Source organism: Pundamilia nyererei, unplaced genomic scaffold (assembly GCF_000239375.1).
Source record: "Pundamilia nyererei isolate P.nyererei 1_Seehausen unplaced genomic scaffold, PunNye1.0 scaffold00074, whole genome shotgun sequence".
Classification (NCBI taxonomy): Eukaryota; Metazoa; Chordata; class Actinopteri; order Cichliformes; family Cichlidae; genus Pundamilia; species Pundamilia nyererei.
In genome coordinates, this window is record NW_005187475.1 from 2,568,246 (window position 1) to 2,591,749 (window position 23,504).

The 23,504-nt window shown below is 40.1% G+C and overlaps 2 protein-coding genes across 7 annotated transcripts in view; one reads left to right on the forward strand and one right to left on the reverse strand.

Annotated features, from left to right (window-relative positions):
- Positions 1-22,595, forward strand: part of ryr3 (ryanodine receptor 3) — a 110,954-nt gene extending 88,359 nt beyond the window's left edge. For 3 of the 5 annotated variants that reach the window (XM_013911887.1, XM_013911889.1, XM_013911890.1), the window contains 38 exons: positions 233-327; positions 584-729; positions 949-1,036; positions 1,133-1,225; positions 2,875-3,042; positions 3,453-3,512; positions 3,609-3,743; positions 4,006-4,118; positions 5,091-5,187; positions 6,222-6,334; positions 6,569-6,620; positions 6,720-6,776; positions 6,865-6,964; positions 7,241-7,320; positions 7,424-7,500; positions 7,582-7,655; positions 8,597-8,611; positions 9,896-9,976; positions 10,112-10,200; positions 10,303-10,431; positions 10,530-10,634; positions 10,868-10,949; positions 11,113-12,395; positions 12,496-12,548; positions 12,631-12,793; positions 12,902-12,988; positions 13,383-13,583; positions 13,663-13,793; positions 14,283-14,325; positions 15,099-15,226; positions 15,545-15,605; positions 15,692-15,838; positions 16,965-17,099; positions 17,653-17,809; positions 17,912-17,976; positions 18,860-18,960; positions 19,036-19,087; positions 21,450-22,595. In XM_013911887.1, coding sequence (XP_013767341.1) covers positions 233-327; positions 584-729; positions 949-1,036; positions 1,133-1,225; positions 2,875-3,042; positions 3,453-3,512; positions 3,609-3,743; positions 4,006-4,118; positions 5,091-5,187; positions 6,222-6,334; positions 6,569-6,620; positions 6,720-6,776; positions 6,865-6,964; positions 7,241-7,320; positions 7,424-7,500; positions 7,582-7,655; positions 8,597-8,611; positions 9,896-9,976; positions 10,112-10,200; positions 10,303-10,431; positions 10,530-10,634; positions 10,868-10,949; positions 11,113-12,395; positions 12,496-12,548; positions 12,631-12,793; positions 12,902-12,988; positions 13,383-13,583; positions 13,663-13,793; positions 14,283-14,325; positions 15,099-15,226; positions 15,545-15,605; positions 15,692-15,838; positions 16,965-17,099; positions 17,653-17,809; positions 17,912-17,976; positions 18,860-18,960; positions 19,036-19,087; positions 21,450-21,545 — 4,952 coding nt within the window. In that variant the 3' untranslated portion in view covers positions 21,546-22,595. The remainder of the gene's footprint in view (positions 1-232; positions 328-583; positions 730-948; positions 1,037-1,132; positions 1,226-2,874; positions 3,043-3,452; positions 3,513-3,608; positions 3,744-4,005; positions 4,119-5,090; positions 5,188-6,221; positions 6,335-6,568; positions 6,621-6,719; positions 6,777-6,864; positions 6,965-7,240; positions 7,321-7,423; positions 7,501-7,581; positions 7,656-8,596; positions 8,612-9,895; positions 9,977-10,111; positions 10,201-10,302; positions 10,432-10,529; positions 10,635-10,867; positions 10,950-11,112; positions 12,396-12,495; positions 12,549-12,630; positions 12,794-12,901; positions 12,989-13,382; positions 13,584-13,662; positions 13,794-14,282; positions 14,326-15,098; positions 15,227-15,544; positions 15,606-15,691; positions 15,839-16,964; positions 17,100-17,652; positions 17,810-17,911; positions 17,977-18,859; positions 18,961-19,035; positions 19,088-21,449) is intronic. The other 2 variants (XM_013911888.1, XM_013911891.1) reach the window with 1 other exon arrangement.
- The window catches only part of aven (apoptosis, caspase activation inhibitor), a 40,605-nt gene continuing 39,555 nt past the window's right edge, over positions 22,455-23,504 (reverse strand). For both annotated transcript variants that reach the window (XM_005737293.2, XM_013911892.1), the window contains exon 6: positions 22,455-23,093. In XM_005737293.2, the coding sequence (XP_005737350.1) occupies positions 22,936-23,093 (158 nt within the window). In that variant the 3' untranslated portion in view covers positions 22,455-22,935. The remainder of the gene's footprint in view (positions 23,094-23,504) is intronic.

The following is a 23,504-nucleotide window of genomic DNA, read 5'->3' on the forward strand; positions in this document are numbered from 1 at the left end:
TACCATAATAGACCCATTTCTGTAATATACTTGCATATCTATACTATTGCTAATATATATTGTAATATATCTATATCACTAAAGCACTTCTGGATGGATGCAAACTGCATTTCGTTGCCCTGTACCTGTGCATGTGCAATGACAATAAAGTTGAATTCTATTCTATTCTATTCTATTCTTGAAAATGTCAGTGTCTCAGCTGAGAAAATAATTTCCGGATGTTTATTCACAGTCTATTCTCAGCCAATCATCTGCAAAGCTGGAGCAGATCTGCTCAGAACCCATTTCCTGCACACACTGGATAAATTAAAGAAGAAGACGGTGAAGGTGAGCGCTTAAAATATACTGTACATGCTGTTGTAGTTGCACATTATATCCACTGTCAAGTGATGTCTGTGGTTAAAGTACTTTTTGTTTACTCAATTAATAGCTGCTGAAGTTGTGGTGTAAACATTCAGTATATTTACATCCTTTTTGGAAACTAAAAATACTTCTTTGCTCAGAGAGAGGATGGAGAGATGGGATTATTATTGAAGATGTTCATACTAATAAACTGATTGTTGTTTATGCACTGCATATGCAGGTGGTGGCTGAAGAGGAGCTGCTGAAAGCTGACAGCAAAGGTGACAACCAGGAGGCAGAACTGCTCATCTTGGACGAGTTTGCTGTGCTCTGCAGGGACCTCTATGCTTTCTACCCCATGCTCATTCGTTATGTGGACAACAACAGGTGCAAAATATATACACGCTACTTCTTGACCATCTCTAAAATGCTATTTAGTGGATTTTAGTGATTTTGCAATTTTTATGTCAACATTCAATACACTGAGGGGTTTTTTTTGTTTGTTTGTTTTGCTTTGGGGTTTTTTGGTCCAGTCCTGCATAGATGTAATCTGACAAATATTAAGTCCTTCCAGCTAAACATGCTTCATGTCTTTGTCCACTCCAGGTCCAGGTGGCTGAAGGAGCCGGACGGAGACTCCACTGAGCTCTTTAGGATGGTGGCTGAGATCTTCATCCTCTGGTGCAAGTCACATGTAAGCCTCGCTGTCCAGTCTTTCATGATAATAGTTACAATACCAAAATTAACTCATTTATTCCAGTCACGTTATTTCTTTGTTCTCTGAATCCAGAACTTTAAGCGTGAGGAGCAAAACTTTGTGGTTCAGAATGAAATCAACAATTTGGGCTTCCTAACTGGTGAAGGAAAGACTAAGATGTCTAAGGTAAAGATGGGGATGTGGGTCTTTGACTTGCTCCTGTGTCAGAATAATTTGAAACTTGGTGTGTGAGAACAGCTTTAAAATATCTTTAGTTTTAATTTTGTATCACTCAGCTTCGGCTGACACAAAGAAATCCAAAAAAGAGAGAGATGTAAAATGTAAAAAAGATTAGACACTAACTGATGCTCACAACAATATCACTGAATATGATAAAGTCAGAAATGTCATTAAAAAAAGAAAATATGAAATATTACTTAACATGCTATTATTGGACGTGATCCTACTATAGATTTAACTGAAAAATGTCATAAGGTCAGACTAACCAGATTTAATGAATAACAAGTATTCACAAATATTATCACCTTGCTGAGAATGAACCATGTTCGAAGTCCTGATCAGATTTTATGGGTAATCAGATGATAATAATCATTCTTTGAGCTTCTTTTAATATGAATTCATAACATGAATATCTTTCATTCAAGACTCTTTCCTTTTAAGGAGGGACTTTATTATACTGTGATGTTAAAATGAAAGTTTTCACAGGACCATGCATCCTGTTAAAATCTCGATTCAACAACTTTCTTTTTCACAAGACTGCAGATGACCTTTGTCTTTATTCATGAGGGAGATAAAGGACAGTACATTTTAATCATCTCTGGGTTTAAGCTGAATTCATGTAGCTCTTCTTTCCTTTATAATATCAGCACTTTGGAAAAGCATAACCTGAATATCCTTTGTTGATGTTCCAATATCACAGGTTCTGCTAATGTAAAGAAAACTTACTTGAACAAGCACTTTTATTATGTTTTTAATCGCCCGTTTAACACGTGCTGAACAAGACAAATATGCAAATGTGAGCTGTTTTATGAATCAACTCAGTGAGTTCGCACCCCTAAATTCACACCTACGCTAGGTTTACATTTGACATTTTTGTCGTAATAAAGTCTCTTAAAAATCTAGATGATGACAGCGTGTCGTCCAGCAGCCTCTCAACCAGCTGACGCAGAGAGAGTTCGATGTTTATTTGTTTTGGCTGAGCATTTGATTTATTGGTACTCTCAGAGTGTCTTGGTTCAATTCTCACAGAAGAATTTTTTTTAATTTTTTTTTAAAGCTTCTCACCTTTTGAAGGACTCTGCTTGCTAAATGATTTATGGTGAAAGACTCCACTTTGGTCCCTTTGGTTGTGATTCATCTTTTTGAATGGTTTGTAGGTGAAACACCTTTTGCCCCCTTATTATAAAATGACTTAAATGTGATTTGAGAACCTGGTTGATCTATTCCGTTTTTTCCCTTACTTTTTGCTCTGTCTGTCTGTCTGTCTGTCTGTCTGTCTGTCTGTCTGTCTGTCTGTCTGTCTGTCTGTCTGTCTGTCTGCGTACGCACGCATGCGCGCACACACAAACACTTTAAGAATTGATGCTCATATTAATCAGTATGTGGAAGTCCATGCGAGTAAAAAGCTCAGGTGTCAAACTGATCTAAACTCTCAATTTTCAAGAACTTTAATAATGACAATAAAGAAAATGTTAAGAGGAAAGGTATGTTTAAGGTCAAGGTAAATAATCATTATTTTTATAGTCTCTGATTACCTTCAGCTCTCACATTAGTCATCTTACGTTATGTCTCTTATATTTTCTTGACCTCTGTAGACAGGTGGGGACCAGGAGAGGAAACACAAGCTCCGACGTGGTGAATACTACTCCATTCAAACGTCTCTAATTGTAGCCGCCCTGAAGAAGATGCTACCCATCGGCCTTAACATGTGCACCCCAGGAGACCAGGAGCTCGTCTCTTTGGCCAAGATACGCTACAGCCTGGTGAGCTGACAAAATAGGACCTGGAACAAAGAATTTTAGATCACAGCATCTGTAGGGACGGCGTGCAGAGGTCCACATATACATATCTGTTATGTTAGATCATAGATGACTTTAATGAAGTTGCAAGTCCAAAAAAATATGGAATACTATGAAGTGCAACTTGCTCTCATCACTGGTAGGTCTACAGGTAGAGTGTAGTCTGTGCATCCATCTTTAAGATGATGATAGATGGTCAGTCAGTTTGGTCTTTTTTTTCCCATCAGCACTGCAGTCATCAAACTTTGACACTTTCTTTCATAGGTGCACTTCTCTCAGGCTGGTGTGCTTTCTTTTGCATTGCACAAATAATCTGATGTTTTAATTAAATGAAGAAATATTTTAATAACACCACATTGCATGTCCCTTCATAGAAAGACACAGATGATGAGGTGAAGGAGCATTTGCGTCAGAATCTCCATCTCCAGGACAAGGTAAGATTGGTTCCAGTAGATTAGGTAATAAAACTGTTGATTTCATGTGCTTTTTTTTATTAGTCTTTTTTTAAATGATTGATTTTGGTGTTGTAGTCTGATGACCCAGCGGTCCAGTGGCAGATGAACCTGTACAAAGATGTTGTGGTGAAGAGCGAGGAACCAGCAAACCCAGAGCATACAGTGGACAGAGTCCAGAGCATCTCTGCTGCAGTCTTCCATCTGGAGCAGGTAAAAACATATTGACTGTTCACTACCGGACATTGACAGGTTCTAGAATATTTAGTCATTTCAGTTTTTCAAATACCATTTTATTTCTTTGTGCAGCTAGCTTACTCACTGCTTTTGTCATTAACCTTCTGGACATTTTTTCCCTATATTCTTTTACAATAAATTGAATTGTGGTTGTAGAATAATCCCAGTCTTAAAGGGTAGTTAAAAAGCTATGTGTAGCGTCCTTGTATAGTCACAAATGTCTACTATCCTCTTTTAGGTGGAGCAACCACTTAGGAATAAAAAGTGTGTGTGGCAGAAGCTGCTATCGAAACAGCGTAAACGTGCTGTAGTGGCTTGTTTCCGCATGGCTCCACTCTACAATTTACCCAGGTGAGTTAAAAAACAAACAAACACCTGCAACATTTCAGACAACGCAAAAAATGTCAATATCTAAATATTGGCATTCTCTATTTAAATAAACCAGTTAAGACATTGTCTTGTCTCAATCTAACCGCACATAACAAGCGATCACCAAATAGCCGTGGGAGGGTGGGCTCATTTTTCTTTTCTTGACTGTGTGCCCATGTAAAACCCCTCATCACCTCCCTAATGACATTCTCTCCTCTGTGTTGTTTTCTTGCATAACACTACCTCATCCTCCCTCAGATACAAAATTAATAATTACTTCCTGAATGGCTATCGGGAGGTTTGGCTGGAAAGGGCATTCAAAGCCTCCAGCTTTGACCGCCTGTTCTCCCTGCTGACGGTAAAGTGAAACTACGGGGTGAATGCTTCATCTGTTCAACCTCCCCCCTTCATCCACCAGGCTGTGGACCGATCTCTGCCTAGCAATCAACTGTCTCTGCACTGTTGATTCTGATTGGTCAGCTAGAATGAGCCTGAGAATTGAGTGAAACAAGCTTTATTGGAAAGTGGAAATGCACTGCAAGCCGCAGGCCTCTGTTTCATTTCAGGTGAACCCTAAAGGAAGCAATGAAGAAAGGAGAGAAGAAGAAAGGCAGAAAGAAATATATCAGTCTTGATTTTGTTAAGTTGATCAGCTGGTTTCCAACATTATGATTAGTTTCATTAAGATAAGAAAACAAAAACCCTCCTAAAGTGTGCATGCTCCTTTGACGAGGTAACTGCAGGTATTTTAGAGACCAAACATGACCAGTCAGAAGAGTCAGTGGATCCCACATTGACCAATCACCACCCTGCCTGAAATGCACTTCCTGTAATCCCTTCCTCCTCCCAACATCTCTCCTTCCTGTCTCCACCAAAAACTCACCAGAACCTACCCTAATGCCACTCTTACCTTCCCCTACCCCCCTTCATTCCTCCCCACCTCCCCCTCCCCAGGCATCGTGCTATCAACTTCTTCATCCCGGCCTATGAGAGACTTTGGATAGAGGCAGAGGAGTACTCCTTTGAGGAGAAGCTAGTTCAGGATCTGGCAGTAAGTACTGGGCTAGCCTTGGCCTCGCCCCATGTGCCCTGCGTTGGCACCCCTCTGCCAGTCCTGTCTGCCGAATGCTTCTTTAGCTCTGCACCTGTTGAGCCATGGGAGCGCGCCCGGGTGGGGACCTCGCCCAAAGCACCCAGGGTCCCCCGCTCTAGGCGCGCAAAACCCTTCAAACAGAGGTCCGTCAGGGGTCAGAGGCTGCATGATCAACTCAGGAGACACAGGGCCAGCTCCGGCACTCACAGCTCTAGAAAAGCAGGCTATGCCTTTCTGACAGCAGTGGTAAGGAGGGCCTTTCACTACAATAGGAGACTGTCACTAGCTGTTTGGCTGTCCGATCTGGATCCAACCCATCAGTTGTCGTTTTGCTGTACTCTGTAAGTCTGTAGTGTGAGTGTGAAGGTGAAATTCCAGTACTTTCTGTGGCCGTGACATCAGTGGCATGCTCGCGTAGTCATGTGAAGATCACATTTCATATTAGATCTTGCAGATGTGCAGCAAATTCATAAAAAAAAAAAAGGTTTCTCACTGATTAAAGCTTTAAATACATGATGATTAGATTATAATCTGTTCCTTTCGGACGATTATTAATTTATTGTCAGTTTTATTTGACCAAACTGTCAGATTAGTTTGGGCTCTCGAAGACTGTGTGGTTTTGACAGTCCCTCTTTGTTAGGCTCCTTTGCCGTCTGGATCATTCCCCATGTTCAAATTCATATCACCCAACGGCTTACTGCTTGCATCTGTTTGCTGCAACATGCATGCATTTGAAAACGTGTTCCAACTCTGTTGTTCATGAGTCACTCTTAACGTCTTGTCCTATTCATGGATTACCAGGACCGAAAAAATCAAAATCAAAATCATCTGCATGCTGGTACTAGGTGAATGTTAACAACTCATTTCAGTGTTTTGGACAAATGCGTGAAAGTGTCAGTGAGTTTGCAAAGATGTCAGTGAATCAAAGGTCTCGTGCATTGAGTAGTAAGCGGCTGCGATTTGAGCAGAGCTAATAGTTCACTCCTGTGCAGAAAACACCAATGAAGATTGTGGAGGAGGAGGAAGAGGAGGTGGCTGAGATCCAGCCCGACCCTCTCCACCAACTCATTCTGCACTTCAGCCACAATGCTCTGACAGAAAGAAGGTGAGATGGTCATGACTCTGCTTTTAAGCAATTAGCAAACTTTTTTTAATCACTTCCAGATCACATATTACATATTTTGCCCCGTGGCCTGTTTAAATTTTTGTGTATCCAAGTTTTTGAGGTATCTGCTGTGATAATTGTCTAACTTTTAATCAATATCAATTTGTCCGTTTTGTGTACTTTAACCAGCAGAATATATGATATTAACACAACATGACTTTATTTTTTTCTCAGTCACTTGGAAGAAGATCCTTTGTATATTGCGTATGCAGACATGATGGCAAAGGTAGTGTTCTTTCAAGTTTAATTTATCAATTATCAGCAAATGAAACCTAGGCAACTGGAAAATGAAATCAAACCCTGAAGCGAGCCTTTGTGTTCTCAGAGCTGTGCAGAGGATGAGGAAGAAGAAGAGGAAGAAGGGAAAGAAAAGACATTCGAGGTACCCTGGTGGGGGCTTGTAGGAAAGGTGGGCAGTCTCCTTAAAATGTAGCTTTCCTCATTACTGTATGTGTGTGTTCGTCCATCAGGAGAAGGAGATGGAAAAGCAGAAGATCCTTTATCAGCAGGCGAGGCTGCACGCTCGTGGCGCTGCTGAAATGGTGCTGCAGATGATCAGCTCCAGTAAAGGTAATGATCTGTTTCTCACTCAGCTACGCAGCTGATTTACTGTTGTGTCCGAAGCAGTGTTACAGCAGAAAATGGTTGCTCTTAATCCTCTGAGGTCTAAGTTGTCCTCCTTGTCTTCTCCATTTAAGTTTTTCATGCCTTATTTTTACCTGTTTGTGATCTGTAAAGCACTTTGTAACTATATTTAGAGAAGTGCGTGCTTGTATTTGTTTGTAGAGATTATGAATTGCCTTAACTGGCTGCTTTTTGTTTTTTATCTTAAATTTCTGCTATCAGGTCGTCTGGGCCCCATGGTGACCTGCACCCTCAAACTGGGCATCTCCATCCTAAATGGAGGCAACGTGCAAGTTCAGCAGGTGAGGTCATTCTGCACTGTGTGTGCATACCGCCAGTTTATGACTTTAATTTCCCATTTCATTTTTTTGACAAGACTGTAATGCTTTACTTCACCCATCGCAGAAAATGCTCGATTACTTGAAAGAAAAAAGAGATGCAGGCTTTTTCAAGAGTCTTTCAGGACTAATGCAGTCCTGCAGGTCGGTACTATGATATTATTCTTCCTGGAAACAAACGCATGATTCATATGCTCATATTTGATTTTGAGGTTCTTCTCCTAGTGTCCTGGACTTGAATGCATTTGAGAGACAGAACAAAGCAGAAGGACTCGGCATGGTGACAGAGGAAGGTTCTAGTAAGTGAAGTGGACTTTCATTAGATGCATTGTGTGACATCTACTTTGTTTTCTCTTTCAAACTCCATATTTGTGAACGGTTTCTCTTGAGGTTCTCAGAGTAGACGCCTGCTGCTGAAACACCTGATATTATCCTTGATTACACCCAACAGAAGATTATACCCTTCCCCACCCCTCAATGAACTAATGCTGAACCATGCCAACTTTAACATCAGCATCTATTGAAAGCTCTTAATTAATGCTAATTCATAGTTTCTGTATGGCCTTTGAAATCAAAATTTCATTGCTATGGATGTAAATTTTGATTAATAGAAATAGTTTGCTGCTTGTCAGTGTGGTGTCTTTAATGTCTTTTTTTGCAGTAATCAAAGTACAAGTAAATTACATTTGTATATACATTTTTGGACTTTATACAGTGGAAGATATGGGATAATGTTGGGTTACTGTATGGGTTTCTTAATGAAGGTTAGGTTAAATAAAAATATTTAGTCTTAGAGGACATGGTCCAGCATTAAAACAAGACCTATCATCTCTCTCTAACTTCCAACAAAAGCACTCTTCACTTGATGCTTCTCACATCAAACAACGTCTGTTTGTTCATCATTCAGTTCTCTGCTAAACATTTCCACTGAGTTCTGTGTTTAACAGTTCACTGTTACTACTCGTGTCTGTTAACGTTACAAACTTTTCACCATGACTGAATTCTTATTTGGTCCTCATCTTATTAGATGGTACATAGAAATAACCCAGGCCTATGATTTTTATTTTTTTCCTTTCTCCCCGTCAGAAAACAAATTTCTTTTTAACTGCATGTCTGTTTTTCACTAGTAGCTGATATATTCATATCTCTTGGTATTGTAACTCAATGTCCTCTCTTTTTGCTTATGTCTTCGTGTATTGTTCGTCTCCTTCCTGTCATTTTAAAAACCCATCGATGGCAGTCCACACTGAGCGGGGTAAATAGCAAATTTAGATCATGCTGATATGGCTATGCTTTCACCCTGAATGTCCCCTTCATATCTGTGGTCCATACTCCTTGCTTTATATGGTACCCAGCCCTGCCCTTCCCCAGATGCCTATAAGGAGACACTGTGCATGCCAACTGTTCGAGTACACAGAAAGTGGATCTTCAGAATCCACTGACTGTCCTTTTCTGTGATATTTGTTCCCATTCCCTTCATGTTAACATTTACTAATGCAAATCCTATTACTGATGCTCAAATATGTCAGTCTAAGGCTATCAGTGCCACTTCCAAAGGGTTTGACTTGAAGGTCTGTGGATCATTCCACAGCCTTAAAAAGCTTTGTCTTGCTTTCTACTTGGGGCCTATTTCACAAAGCTGGTTATGATACAGATGTTTAACTTTCACATGGTTTTATATGCTTAAAGAACTGTACTGTGCTCATTTCATATAGCTCTGTTGACTAGCCGATTTTTAAAGTGAATTAGGTAATCCCGTCTGTCCGCTCTTTGTCAGGCCCAGTCATGGCCTGCATGTGAAAGTTATCAGGCTTCCTCCAGCTTATGGAAATGTCCTAGTGTTTCACTGTTGTTTAAGGAAAGAGCATTTTTACCAAAAAAAAGCACTTTGGATTCAGTTTTGAATCTGCAATCTAAAGGCCCCGGACTTCAAAATGTTTGGAACATGAAACCTGTCCTGCTTGCGTCATATTAATTGCTTTTGAGGGGAGATTCACATATTATTAGTATTATTGTTATTATTGTTATTATTCCTTCTCATGTTGAAATAAAAAGGTAATGCTTTATAATAAGGTTCTTGTATTAAGTGTTAGTTAATGTATAATAAGATGCTTGTAACTCCTGACAGAATGATTATTAACATTATGCAACCCAAATTAACCACCTTTTACAGTGTATGCGTTGTTTTTTTAAGTTAGCTTTTATTATTTTATGTCTAATTTATTAAGAACATAGTGGACAGAATGACAGAGCTATGAAAAGCATTATTAATAAGTTAATAATAATATATTTACTAACCTTGTAAGCCATTGTTCTCACATTAAATGCAATAGTTGCAAAGAAAACATAGTTGGCTATTAAGTTCATAGTTTATAATACATTATTATATGTTATTGTTTAGTATGCTATATATATAACATCTTATTAACATCTTAAGAAGGACTGTTAACTAACACTTATTACAAGGACTACAATATGAAGTGTTACCAGTAAGTATTGCAGAGTTTCAGCTGTGTTCACCAAAATATTTCCTCTCAAGGCTCCAAGGTGCTACAGAATGATGAGTTTACTAAAGATCTTTTCCGGTTTTTGCAACTTCTGTGCGAGGGCCACAATGGAGGTGAGGCCCTCTTTGAGTTTATTCCAAATGCACGTTTTCATCGGAAACACAAGAGTTTGTTTGCACAAGTTTAGTTTATTGCACCGGTTTTACAAAAAAGCATCGAGGCGTTGAGAATATTTGTTCATCTTTCAGATTTCCAGAATTTTCTGAGAACCCAAACTGGAAACACAACCACAGTCAACATCATTATCAGCACTGTGGACTATCTGCTCCGTCTTCAGGTGATTAAAGCACAAAACTGAGGGCTGGATCCATCTTTAGTATGATCGTCACCATCTTTATTGCGTTTGTTTAACCTGTTTCTCACTGTGGTTCTCCTTCAGGAATCTATCAGTGACTTCTACTGGTACTACTCTGGCAAAGAAGTAATTGATGAAACTGGAAAGCGAAACTTTTCCAAAGCGTTATCTGTAGCAAAGCAGATATTTAACTCGCTGACTGAGTACATCCAGGTAAGATGCTGATCTCTCGCTCAGCACTGTTGAGTTTGTCAAGTCGGGATTAAAATATTTCATGATGTTTTTTCTTCACTGTATTTTTTTCCCTGTAGGGTCCATGTATTGGGAACCAGCAGAGTTTAGCACACAGCAGACTGTGGGATGCAGTGGTGGGCTTCTTGCATGTTTTCGCCAACATGCAGATGAAGCTGTCTCAGGTATGATGCAACTTGTACAATTGTAACAGGCTAATAGACTTTCTCATTTCTGTGAGGAGGTGCATCGCTAAGTAGAGCATTGCAGCCACAGCATGTAGTTTGTTTTGTAGCAGAAAACATGTCATTTCTTATTATGATACTTACATACAGTATGCCATAACACCAAACATTGAGTGCAAATGGCTAATTGCTTAAGACAAACCACTGAATGATAGTTGACCATGTACTTGTAGGATGCCAGTCAAATTGAGCTGCTGAAAGAACTGATGGACTTACAGAAAGACATGGTGGTCATGCTGCTGTCTCTGCTTGAGGGTAAGAGCCTGAAGTTTTAATGTAATTTTGGAGAAAATACCAAAAACAGAAAAAAATAATTGGGCTTTAAAGACTAAATACACATGTACAAAAAAAGTTGTCTTTTAAGTACATATGTCATTGTCTTTGTGTATGATTATAAAATGTGTGCCTTACTTCCCAGGTAATGTGGTTAATGGAACAATTGGAAAGCAGATGGTTGACACCCTGGTGGAGTCTTCCAGCAATGTGGAGATGATTCTCAAGTTCTTCGACATGTTCCTGAAATTGAAGGATCTCACGACCTCTGACAACTTCAAGGAGTATGACCCTGAGTGTAAAGGCATCATTTCTAAGAAGGAGTTCCAGAAGTCCATGGAGAGCCAGAAGCAGTACAGCCAGTCTGAGATCGAATTCTTGCTCTCGTGTGTAGAGGCAGACGAGAATGACATGTTCAACTACAAGGAGTTTGTGGAGCGGTTCCACGAGCCAGCCAAAGACATCGGTTTCAACGTGGCAGTCCTTTTGACCAACCTGTCTGAACACATGCCGCATGACTCCCGACTTGCCACTTTCTTAGATCTGGCTGAAAGTGTGCTTAGTTACTTTGAGCCTTACCTGGGTCGTATTGAAATCATGGGCAGCGCAAAGCGAATCGAGAGGGTTTACTTTGAGATCAGCGAGTCGAGCCGCGAGCAGTGGGAAAAGCCGCAGGTGAAAGAATCCAAGCGTCAGTTCATCTTTGACGTGGTGAACGAGGGCGGAGAGAGCGAGAAGATGGAGATGTTTGTGAATTTCTGCGAGGACACCATTTTTGAGATGCAGCTGGCCTCACAGATCTCTGAGCCAGAAGTGGTTGAACAGCCCGAAGAGGACGAAGAGGAAGATGGACACAGCATCCTGGAAGAGCTGACTGCAGAGGAAGAGCACGCCCTGGAGTCTGCCTCTGCCTTCACCACCGCATGTCGCTCAGTCAAGAGCAAGATTGCACACGTCCGCCAGATGTTTTCCATTAAAAACATGCGCAAGAAGTTGAAGAAACTCAAGAAGCTGAGCATCAAGGAGATAATCACAGGCTTCTTTGCCTTCTTCTGGATGCTGTTCACTGGGTTTTTTAAGGGTATCTACAGCCTCATCTTTGGTTTCTTCCACGTCATTTGGTCCTCCATGTTTGGTGGAGGTTTAGTCGAGGGAGCCAAGAACATAAAGGTGACGGACATCCTCGGAAACATGCCTGACCCGACTCAGTTCGGCATCCACGGAGATGTGATAGAGGGAGAGAAAGTGGAGGCTATAGAATCATTAGGAAACCTGGACATAGCCATGGCACCAACAGGGGACGTTGTAGAGGTTGACATGATGATGGAGATGCTGAACGCGCCTAAAAAAGAAGGAGGAAAACATGTGGAGCCAGGCCTGGGGGATGTTTGCGAGCTGAGTGCTGAGCCCTCCGCTGATCATAAGAAGGTCCATAGTCACAAACACAACTTAGATATCTGCCTTTAATTTCCCCTTCCATCCATCCTCTCATCTTATATAAATGTTTTTTTGTTTTTGTTTTTTGCAGAAAGCTGCTGCCAAGAAGGTTGAAACCCCTGAGAACGAACCAGAAAAAGCAGAGTGAGTAACACTAAGTGAAATTAAAAGTAATTGCAATCAAAATAAAATTAACTTTAAAGCAAATAAAAAATGATAAATACAGCACAGAGAACCAAGAGAAGGAGGATAAACCAAAGGAGGAGGAAGCTAAGGAGCCAGTGACAGAGGAGAAGCCCAAGACCAGGTCAAGTCAGCCTAAAGAGCCAGCACCTGCATTCATGTCCAGTATTTTTGCAGTTCTGGATGTCTATCTGAACAAGACGCTGGTAAGTCATCATACTTGGTTTCATTCCTTATGCAGTTATCTCTAAAATGTGGGCACACTTTGAAAGCTATCAATAGTTAGTCTTACTGTGAAACTTCTTTCCTCACAGAACTACCTGGCTCGTAACTTCTATAACCTCCGCTTCCTGGCGCTGTTTGTGTGTTTTGCCATCAACTTCATTCTGCTCTTCTACAAGGTAACTCAAGCGTTAAAGTTTCAGTCAAAGTGGAGCGCAGATTTTCCATAAAACTGAAAAGTGACAAAAGGTGACATGACATGAATATCACAAGTGAATTTGCGCTGCCACTTAAATAAGAAACACAAAACAAGGAAGTCTAAAACAAGTCATTAAAACTTTGACCAAAACTGTCATAAAAAAGTCTGTTTAGACAGCCTTTAAAACAGCAACGTGTTGAGTGCTGTGTTGTAGCAGAGAGACATCAATCAATAACTCCTGAAAAGCTTCATGTCAGTGGAGGGGTTCCCAATGATCATAGAAGTCAAAATGCAAAGATAAAGCTGGAAACATCTGGTAAAAATGTCCCAATATATTCATTATGTGAGTGTACAAGTTATTTTTTGCGCTTCAGGTCACTGGTGAAAGTGATGAAGAAACTGATGATGAAAACCGCTGGGGTGCTGACGAAGAGGATGACGAGAACACGTTCTTTGACATGGATGAGTTTGTGCTTCAGGAGAGCACCGGCTACATGTTACCAACGCTGCGCTTCTTGGCAATATTCCACACCGTCATCTCGCTCGTCTGCCTGGTCGGGTACTACTGCCTGAAGGTGGGGAATGCCTTTGTTTGGCTGAAAATGGTCACTTTCTAAAAGATGCAGTCTTACTGTCCCAATGTTTTGATTTCAGGTTCCTTTGGTGGTTTTTAAGAGGGAGAAGGAAATTGCCAGAAAGCTTGAATTTGATGGGCTGTACATCACTGAGCAGCCATCTGACGATGATATCAAAGGCCAGTGGGATCGACTTGTCATCAACACCCCGTGAGTTTGTGGCCTTGTTAAAAATGTGGTTTGGATTTTGTTTGAAATTATCTCGTTTAAAAATAGTATATAAATATACGTTCATCTGGACGTAGCGTTTTCCAGATGAACAGAATCAACTTTTGGAGGTCAGACTGTTACCTTTATAGCACACAAAGTGCTTTCTACTGTCTTCTTCACCCAGTCACATAAATATTCATACCAGGCTTTTATCTATCCCAAGCACTAAATTTTCCCACTCCGATAAACGCATTGGGTGCGACTTGGTTTTCAGTATTTTGCCCGAGGATGCTTTAACACATGGACTGGATGAGCCGGAGATTGAGCCCAGATTGATTGATAAATAAACCAATTCCAGATGGATTTCTGATTCTCATTTATGTCTCCATTTGTTAATTGTCTGATCATTAAATATCTGATATTAGGGTTAAATATTAGACAATATAACAACAGGTGAACTGAGTCTCTGTTGTTCACTTTCCATTACAGATCCTTCCCAAACAACTACTGGGACAAATTTATCAAGCGCAAGGTGAGTGTGGAGGAATGAGATGACCATTTTCCTGGATTAATGTGGGATTAAACCTATTCTTAAATTGAAAACCTTTTCATGCTAGTTTTGAATGATTTTTTTTATTTTCTTCTTAGTTTGGGACTAGGCTTAATCTTCGATGTCAGGGAAGCTGGTTTGCAGGCTGTATTATATTCTAAGCTTGACCCTTTAGCGCGATTAGACTAATGTCGGTGTAGCTCACACTGAATATGGAAAAAACACATATTTGTTTTTCTAAATTACAAAATCCCCCGAGGGTACTTGTGTTTTAAGGGTGACTAGTGTCACTTTCTCTAAACTGAAATACTAGACAAACTCTCAAACACTTTAGACTTTCTTACCCACAGCTTGGAGTAATAGAAAGCCACTTTAAGCAAAAATACAGTTCATGATTTGTTGGGAGCTATTCGCCTGTTATTCCAAGATTGTTCCCCATCCCACCCACTGTCAGATGACTATGTATGTGTTGACTTTTAAATAAGATAAATAAAGATAGTTTTGAACTGTGAAACATGCAAAGCTGCCCTCGAAACAGCTTAAGAATAAAATATGGAGCTGGAGGTGTAGGAAGAGCCTCCAATGGTGGTTGGCGAACAGCTTATAGATACATTAACGCCACCCTCTGGTGGCAGTTGTGCATTACATTAGATACTACACAGTTAGTTGCATGCCATTCAGTTTTTGTTTTTTTTCATTGCTAGTTAAAGTTAACTAATGAACCTGTTCTCTCCTGTGCTCCTCTATATGTGCAGGTTATTAACAAATATGGTGATCTCTATGGAGCAGAACGCATTGCTGAGCTTTTAGGCCTAGATAAGAGCGCTTTGGACTTTGACCCCACAGTGGAAACTGTTGAGAAAGAAGCGTCCCTGGTATCCTGGTGAGAACACACCTCCCGTTTTCTTATTCCTCCTTCAGAGATGCGCATGCAGTAAACACATTTATATATTACATTACGTGACTCCAATGTTGTAATAGAGTACAGTCAAGGAGGGTTTTTAAGACTCTCCTTGACTAGAGATGAACAATTTTGAAGAGATGCACCTGGTCGTTGGCAAGAACTGCCACAGAAACTACAAAACTGTACCTACTCGTATCTATCTCTATTAACATGACTTGACCAAGTACAAACTCAGTTTTTGTTGATGAGTTTAAATATATATGTAAACACAAACGCCTTTCACTTTGTCATCAACAGGCTGAGCTCCATTGATACAAAGTACCACATCTGGAAACTGGGCGTGGTCTTGACTGACAATGTAAGTTTAAGTCCACATAAAATCTACCATCAGTGTGATGTTCAAAAAGAGCCTCATAAAAAAATATTTACCTTTTCCTCCTCCAGTCTTTCCTGTATCTCATTTGGTACACCACCATGTCTATTTTTGGACACTTCAACAACTTCTTCTTTGCTGCTCATCTGCTGGACATCGCCATGGGATTCAAGACCCTTCGCACCATCCTGTCATCTGTTACTCACAATGGCAAGCAGGCAAGTAGTTTTACCAGCAGAGGGAGCCAGAGTTCAAGGAAAAGCAACAATCGCACAATACAAGCGTTCTACTCGCTTGAACTCAAACAATGAAAGAAATGATTCCTGGTGCATTTTTGGCTCATCTTTAAAAAGTTTCAAAACTGTATAAAATGTATTTGTTTCAGCAAACAATCTTTGTCTGAGTCTATGATACATAACAGAGACGAAAGAACTAGCATCGTGACTCATACTGAATATAAATATAATCAGATCATGAAAATAATACAAACAAGGAATGGCTCAGAAATCTGCTCCATGGAATATTAGATAAACAGTCACGAGAAATAAATAAAAAGACATAAAACAGTTAAGGACACAAGATTTTGCTTTTATTTTGAGGTTGTTGGAACATTCATGCAGATTTTTCAGGAATAGGCCATTCCTACTGACTCCAAAAGCTGTCAGGAGGTGCCTAAAAACTAACTGCTAAATGAGCAAAGAGATGGATGACAGTATAATGTTTTGGGGTTTTTTTTTGGTTTTTTATTGTTGCTGTTTGTCTCTTTACTTGATGTTCAACGAAGCCTTCTGCAGAACATGATGGTCTGATTCTGTCGGCTCATCAGCTCAGGCATTTAGTTGCCAAGGCTTGTTAGGGCTTCATCTTTGTCTAATGTAAGAAGACAGGGCACGACCCTATTAACACTATGAAATATGTCAGACTGGAGTTAAAGTTTGCTTCTTTTCAACAGTTTCGACAGTTGGACTGAATGACAGTTTATAAAACAGATGGTATACATATGCAAAGCATCAACGGGGAAAGATGATGTGTGATGGCACAAACCTTGGGTCTTGCACTTCTGAAGGTCTTGAAAGTCTGAATACTGATGAAAGCTAAGAAAGTACTTTAGTGCAGAACTTTATTTGAAGAAAAAAAAACCCCCACAGTAGCATTGACACTTTTCTACAGTCTGACAGAAACTGCAAAAATTACTCTCAAAATTTACAGTCAAACAAAAAGGAAGGCCCCAATTGTGCCTCTGAGACGAGTCTGTCTCCTCTATTGTTGCCTCTAATCGTCACTGAGATTAAAAGAATTTCAGATAAAATGTATCCAATTAAAATGAGTCTCCTCTCCTTTCAGCTCGTGCTGACTGTGGGTTTGCTGGCTGTGGTCGTCTATCTCTACACCGTGGTGGCCTTCAACTTCTTCAGGAAGTTTTACAATAAGAGCGAGGATGAAGACGAGCCCGACATGAAGTGCGACGATATGATGACAGTATGTCTGACCACCTCCGGTGCCTATTCATGTGAAAGTGGCTGAAAATTGAAAAATACCTTTCTTTTGTGGTGAAAATGAAAGACTTCATTCCTCAGCAAGGACGCATTTTGAGCTGAAAGAAAAAAACATGGGGCTTTTAGTTTGAATGGTTGACTTGAACATGTTTGCCTCTTAGCCTTGTTCAGGGTCCAGAGGTAGAAGGTGTCTATTGGACAGCATTTTCTTATCTTTTATAAATTATTTCCTAGTTAATGTTTCTACAAATGAAGCCTCTAAATAGAGTCTTTATACTGGAAGTACAGTAACAGCTTACAAACGATTTTTCATAATCTTTTGTAAAACGTAGACCTTGATGACTCCTTTTTTTTTTAATCTTACTCTAATAGATGGCTCAGAACCTCCAGCTACAGCTCCAGTGACACTCAGTCTTCAGCCATGTTTTGTAGTTTGAAATATAGAATGAAAAAAGAGAAGTTTCCACTTTCATACTTCCCAGCCAACACTGAATGAGGTGTAGCTCCCTTTAATGCCTGTTTCCGCCCCTCTGTAGTGCTATATGTTCCACATGTACGTGGGTGTGAGAGCTGGAGGAGGTATTGGAGATGAGTTAGAGGACCCAGCTGGAGACCCATACGAGCTCTACCGCATCCTGTTCGACATCACCTTCTTCTTCTTTGTCATTGTCATCCTGCTGGCCATCATCCAGGGTACGTGAAACTATTTCTCATTATCTGCGTTTAAGTTAAAAACCACACAGGTCTTTGTTTTCTTCTCATGCTCCTCTAACAGAGAATTGCACCTTTCTTCAGGTTTAATCATTGATGCCTTTGGTGAGCTGAGAGACCAACAGGAGCAGGTGAAAGAAGACATGGAGGTAAGACTCTGCTCTAACCAAGCTGTCTGTTGCCAGCTATATTGTTGCTTCAGCAAGTGACAGTATTCCCTTCCTTCCCTTCACATAAAGATGTGAGTTAAGGAGCATGAACACAGGAAGCAATTTATTTGCCTCCATCGCTCTTTAGCTGATGGTTTTTGCAAACAAACCTTTGATACCTGTTTGTCCTCTAATGCTTTTACAACCCCATCATAACTTTAATGACCGGAATCCTGTGTTCTCATTGGTGGTTCAATTGTTTGTCTAAAAATAGAGAAAAGTTTAACTTGACTTTTAATCACCGGTGATTATTTCACCCATCGTTGCGTGAAGTTGACAAATATCATTGACTTTAAACAGTCTGTGGTCACTACACTGCTGGTGATGTAATAATCCTGTAGTCAGTCAATCCAACTCGAATTGTTTTTGAGTGTTTTCTTCATTAGTTTGTCTATTCCTGTGAGCCACACTGTGCAGAGGAACAAAACTGGCACAAATAAATAAATGTGCTGATAAATTAACTGAGAATAAATATTACAAATAACTGCAGGCAATAATTAATTTAGGCATTTTTCTCCTATTTGTCTGTAATATAATGTTTTATTGCTCCAATTGTTTAATTCTCTCAGTTGTACGACACTTTGGTCAATACTTGTTGTTTCTAAATGTTGATAAGGTGACCTGACCAGAATGTATGGCAAACTTTTTTCTTGTTTTGCATCTATTTGCATTTGTTTCCATTTTAGCTTTCAATAATTCAAATTATTGTTCTTTTAACATTTTTCACAAGAAAAAAACTGATTAGCAGAAATCTACTTGGCAGGTTCAAATAGGATGATGACAGTCATCACTAATTTTCAATCCCCACTCATTTGTCTTCCAGACCAAATGTTTCATCTGTGGAATTGGGAATGATTACTTTGACCGGACGCCTCATGGCTTTGAAACTCACACCTTACAAGAACACAACCTAGCCAACTACCTGTAAGTACAGAAATATGACCAAACGTAATGTGACTGAAGTTTTCCCCCTTTAACACTTGTGCCTCCTGTCTGCAGGTTCTTCCTGATGTATCTGATTAACAAGGATGAGACTGAGCATACGGGTCAGGTATGTGAGCGAACACCAGTCTGTAGTATTTGGTCATTTTAAACACGATATGCATAATCTGCCGTCTGTGACCAATCTCAAAAGAACAAAAGGAAAAACTGGAATGTAACAGACTCTAACTTCAGTAGGTTTACTTATGCAACATATCAAGTGGGTTGAAATGTTGCACAAGGTACAGCTTTGCTGGAGAAAGAAGCAATGCGTGGGCTTCCTTTGACTTCTGATATTAAGTTGTTATTGTTGTGCACCTGAGATTCAACTTGGTTTTCTGTTTGATGTTCGTGTACTTTTTCTTAAGATACAAATTTAGCAAAGAAATAGAAAGCTTGCAGTTGTTATTCCTTTAAGCTGCAAAGGACCGCATTCAGCTACTAGGAGTGAATAAGTCACAAAAACAGTGTAATCACTGACATGCCGTTGAGCTACATCCTTAATCTGTCTACTGACGGGATATATAGTCACTGCAGATGGGATGAAACCATTTCACAACATCATATATCATCATAGTATTAATGCAACTAAACAAGTGTTCTATCGTTTGCAGTCAGACCATCTGAAATTTGTGACACAAAGGGCCAGATTTACTATGCAAGGCTTATTACCATGATAGTGCAATTGCAAAAACGTAATGATGGGAAGGAAAAGTTCTGAGGCTAATCTGCTTACAAGCCACCGATTTATAAACAAGAATGCAGTCAGTCTATTCATGGGCCAAGAACAGACAGACCTGATGAGGGAGCAGGAGCGAGTGACTAATGTGCTAACAAAAGTACTGCATAAACACAGACACGCGTTCCTCTCTTAAAAAAAAGAAAGAAAGAAATAAGACAAACTGAACGTCTTTCATATAAGGGAGAAATCTTCTGCCAGAAATTACTGCCGCCTGCATTTGGTCCTGAGGTCTGAGACTCAGGTGGCGCACAGGATTCATCAAGAGGAGGGCTGCGTCATGATCCTGTTCTACTGTATAAAAATGTAATCTGCGTAACGGCCGATCTGCTGTTATAACAATGAACACAGACTATTTATTAGGTACACATTGATAGTACCAAGGTGGACCCTCCTTTGCCAACAGATTTTGTTCCATATTGACTTGATGGCATCAGCTACACGCCCGTGATATGAATCTCAAATTCTCAGTTCCGGATTAGATTGAGACCTGATAACATTAGAGGTCATTTCAGTACATTAGACTCACTGTTACATTCAAGAAATCAGCTCAAAATGACGTTGAGACATGGCATGATGTGCTGTTAGATAGCAGCCATTAGAAGACGAGTACACTGTGGTCAGTGACACATTGGGGGGGGCAGACATGGTTAACACTAATACTCTGGCATGCTGTGGTGGTCAAATTAGTTGGTTTAAGGGGCCCAAAGTGTGTTAACAAAATATCTCCCACACTATTAAGCCATCAACATCGGGTTGACCCACTGATATGAGACAGGGTGGATACTTTCACATTGTTTACGCTAAATTCTGACCAGTATCGAAATATTGCAGCAGAAATTGTCTTGACCCTGTCTGCTGAGTCATTGCTGTGTGATTGGCAAATTAGATATGTGTTCATGTGGCTTAATGCACATCGCTTTTATTTTCTGCATGCGGTGTGACACTGTAGATAATTACTATAGTCAATATTACGTATCGTAACATTTAGACATTAATCAAACAAACTAACACACTTTAATATATTAATACTTCAATATGGTGTGTAGGAGTATATAGGAGTCTAAATAAAAGTGTACACTGTTGATAAAAGACAAACAGATGTCTGTATAATATATTGATCTCTATGTAGAAACGTGACCAAGCTTAAAGCACTGAAAACTGCTCCACTCCCTCTAAAACAAGATGCATCTATGTGTCTTGTATTGGGATTATTAGTTAATCCATTTCATGTGGGACCCAGAGTTCCAGGAGAAATTCTGGCACTGCACTCCGAGCTCTGAGGCATCCACCTGTGCAAGATACGCACCCAGTCTCTCCCACTCTCCCATTCTCATTTCAAATAAATGAACAGTCCTTGCGGCAACTATCACAACCACATCAACTTCAAAATAAGATGTGCTTTTTTCTACGTTGGCATGCATGCATGCAATAACGCAAGCCACAGAAACACCTGTGTCCACATCTTTGACTTGCAAAGGTGACTCTGCGCCTCTTTAGTAAAAGCACGACAGTAGCTTCTTAAAGCCAAAGGAGGTTTTTGTGATGACGCAGATTGTAGGTAAACCTGGCCCTAACAGTTTTCTGAGGACAGAGGTCAGCAAGACCGAACAGTACAAAAAGATCTGTGAATGAGTATAACCAAAACTATGTGCAGCCGTGGACCCTTTAAATCATTCCCTTCCCTTTTCAGGAGTCATACGTGTGGAAGATGTACCAGGAGAGATGCTGGGACTTCTTCCCCACTGGAGACTGCTTCCGTAAACAATATGAGGACCAGCTGGGTTAGAGCGGGTCGCCTCGTCTGCTGCTCTGAACCCCAATCTCCACTTTGCTTCTACCTGGAAAAAAGACATTGAACTTGACTTCACCCTGTTACCAGAACACACACCGTCATAGTGTCGAAAAATGTAAAGAGGAAAAAAAAATCTGAATTCTGACACAAACGCAAAACATAACGACTCTAAAATTTACAACTGACGATTGGACATTTCGGGTTTGCGTGTTCTTCGTTGTTACTGAAATAGTCTCCTGCCACTACGCCTCTTTTATGCAAATAATTCTTTTAATTCTGATTCACATTGCCTTTTTTCACATGCTTAACCCCAACCTGCTGCACAATTTGTTGTTTGTAGACATCTGATAATTGTGAAGGGTTACAGCATGACAACTGAATGTCGGAATATGCACAATTTCTAGATTAGCGCCAGGATGTTACGGTCACTTCCTACCCAAACCACAAGTGAATGGATGTGTGCTGCTAGTAATGATCTAGTTAACATCCAAAGAGTGAGACCTGATTTGCCTTTCAAAGCTGGTTCAAACCTGTCTGATGACATGAAGATGGTTCTTCCAGGACCAGAGACAACTCTCACTTTAGGTGTTTATCAAGTGCCGATGTGCCTTATGAAAAAAAAAAAACTATGCAAAAGAGAAAAAATATCATTTTTGCCCCTCCTAACACAAGCAGTGCTCTGTTCTGGATTAGCTATAAGCAAATTTAGGTAAAGCTAGTTTTGGGCTTTTACATTTAAAAAAAAAAGAAAGAAAAAGAAATATTTGTTGTATAATATCTAGATGATCCTTGTGTAAATGTTGCTTAGTTTGGTTTTGTTCCTGAACTGTGGTGTCCTGCCCACCTGCACTTGTTTCTACAGTAGAGGAACCCCACAACAAACGGACAATTAAACAGCAAAACTTGGGTTGAGAATTTATTAACGACAAACTGGTTACCCGCTCTTGTCTGGCCATTTATATGTATGTAGTAGCTTTGGTAAACTGCACTTCTTTTTTGATGAGGGGAAGAAAATGAATAAAGTAAGTGACGCAGTGAACCAAACGTGTCGTCTGTGACCTCTTTCACTACCCGTCTGTCACCAATCCTCTGAAGCAAAACACTCCAGAGTCAAAACTTTCACAGGGAACAGAGAATTCTCTCTGAAACAGGGTGTGCTCCAGGAACGTTTTGACATACACTCACAAATGTTCGAGATGTACTGTCCCAACCTTTACACCTCCAAAACAAAACATATTGCCTCTCTTACAGCACGGGGGGAGGGGCAGGTCCGTGTGAAACGAGGAAGCATCAAACTTTAGCATCATAAACTTCCAGGTGGACGTAATTTTTCAAAGGATGGAAGTTGAAGCGATTGAACTGCCATGACCAAGTTCCCTGAGGGTCAGGAGATCATGCTGTCGAGCCAGTCCTCCAGGTCTTCCTCAGTCATTTCCTGTTTGCTGGGCGCAGGCTGTGGAGGTACGATGTCTTTGTCCTTCACCACCTCCATCATCTTCTCTTCTATTGGCTTTGCTGTCACGTCTTTCACTTCTTCACATTCTGCAGGTTAATAACATGATGGGAGACATATTTTTAGTCTTTCCTCTAAACTTGCCTTCTGCTAAGTAATTTTAACTTTATTATCTGTGCTTTGATTACACCACATGTGAATATTGCAATCATGCAAAGCAAAAAATCAACAACCATCCAGCGTCTCTAAAACTCAGTATTTTAAATATAATAATGTTACTAATTTATACTTCTGTGGTATGAATCTCTGTTTCAGAGTTATGAGCCGGTAAGTGTTCAGTGCAACTGAAAAATTTGCTTTCAAGAAAATGTCTTAATTTGCTGCTTAATAAATATCCAGCTATTACTGCAAATAGCTGGATATTTATCAATATGTAAAGAACAACCTGCTTAGTCTTCAATTTTTTTTGCGTTAACATTAGGCTTTAAACATTGCCCAAA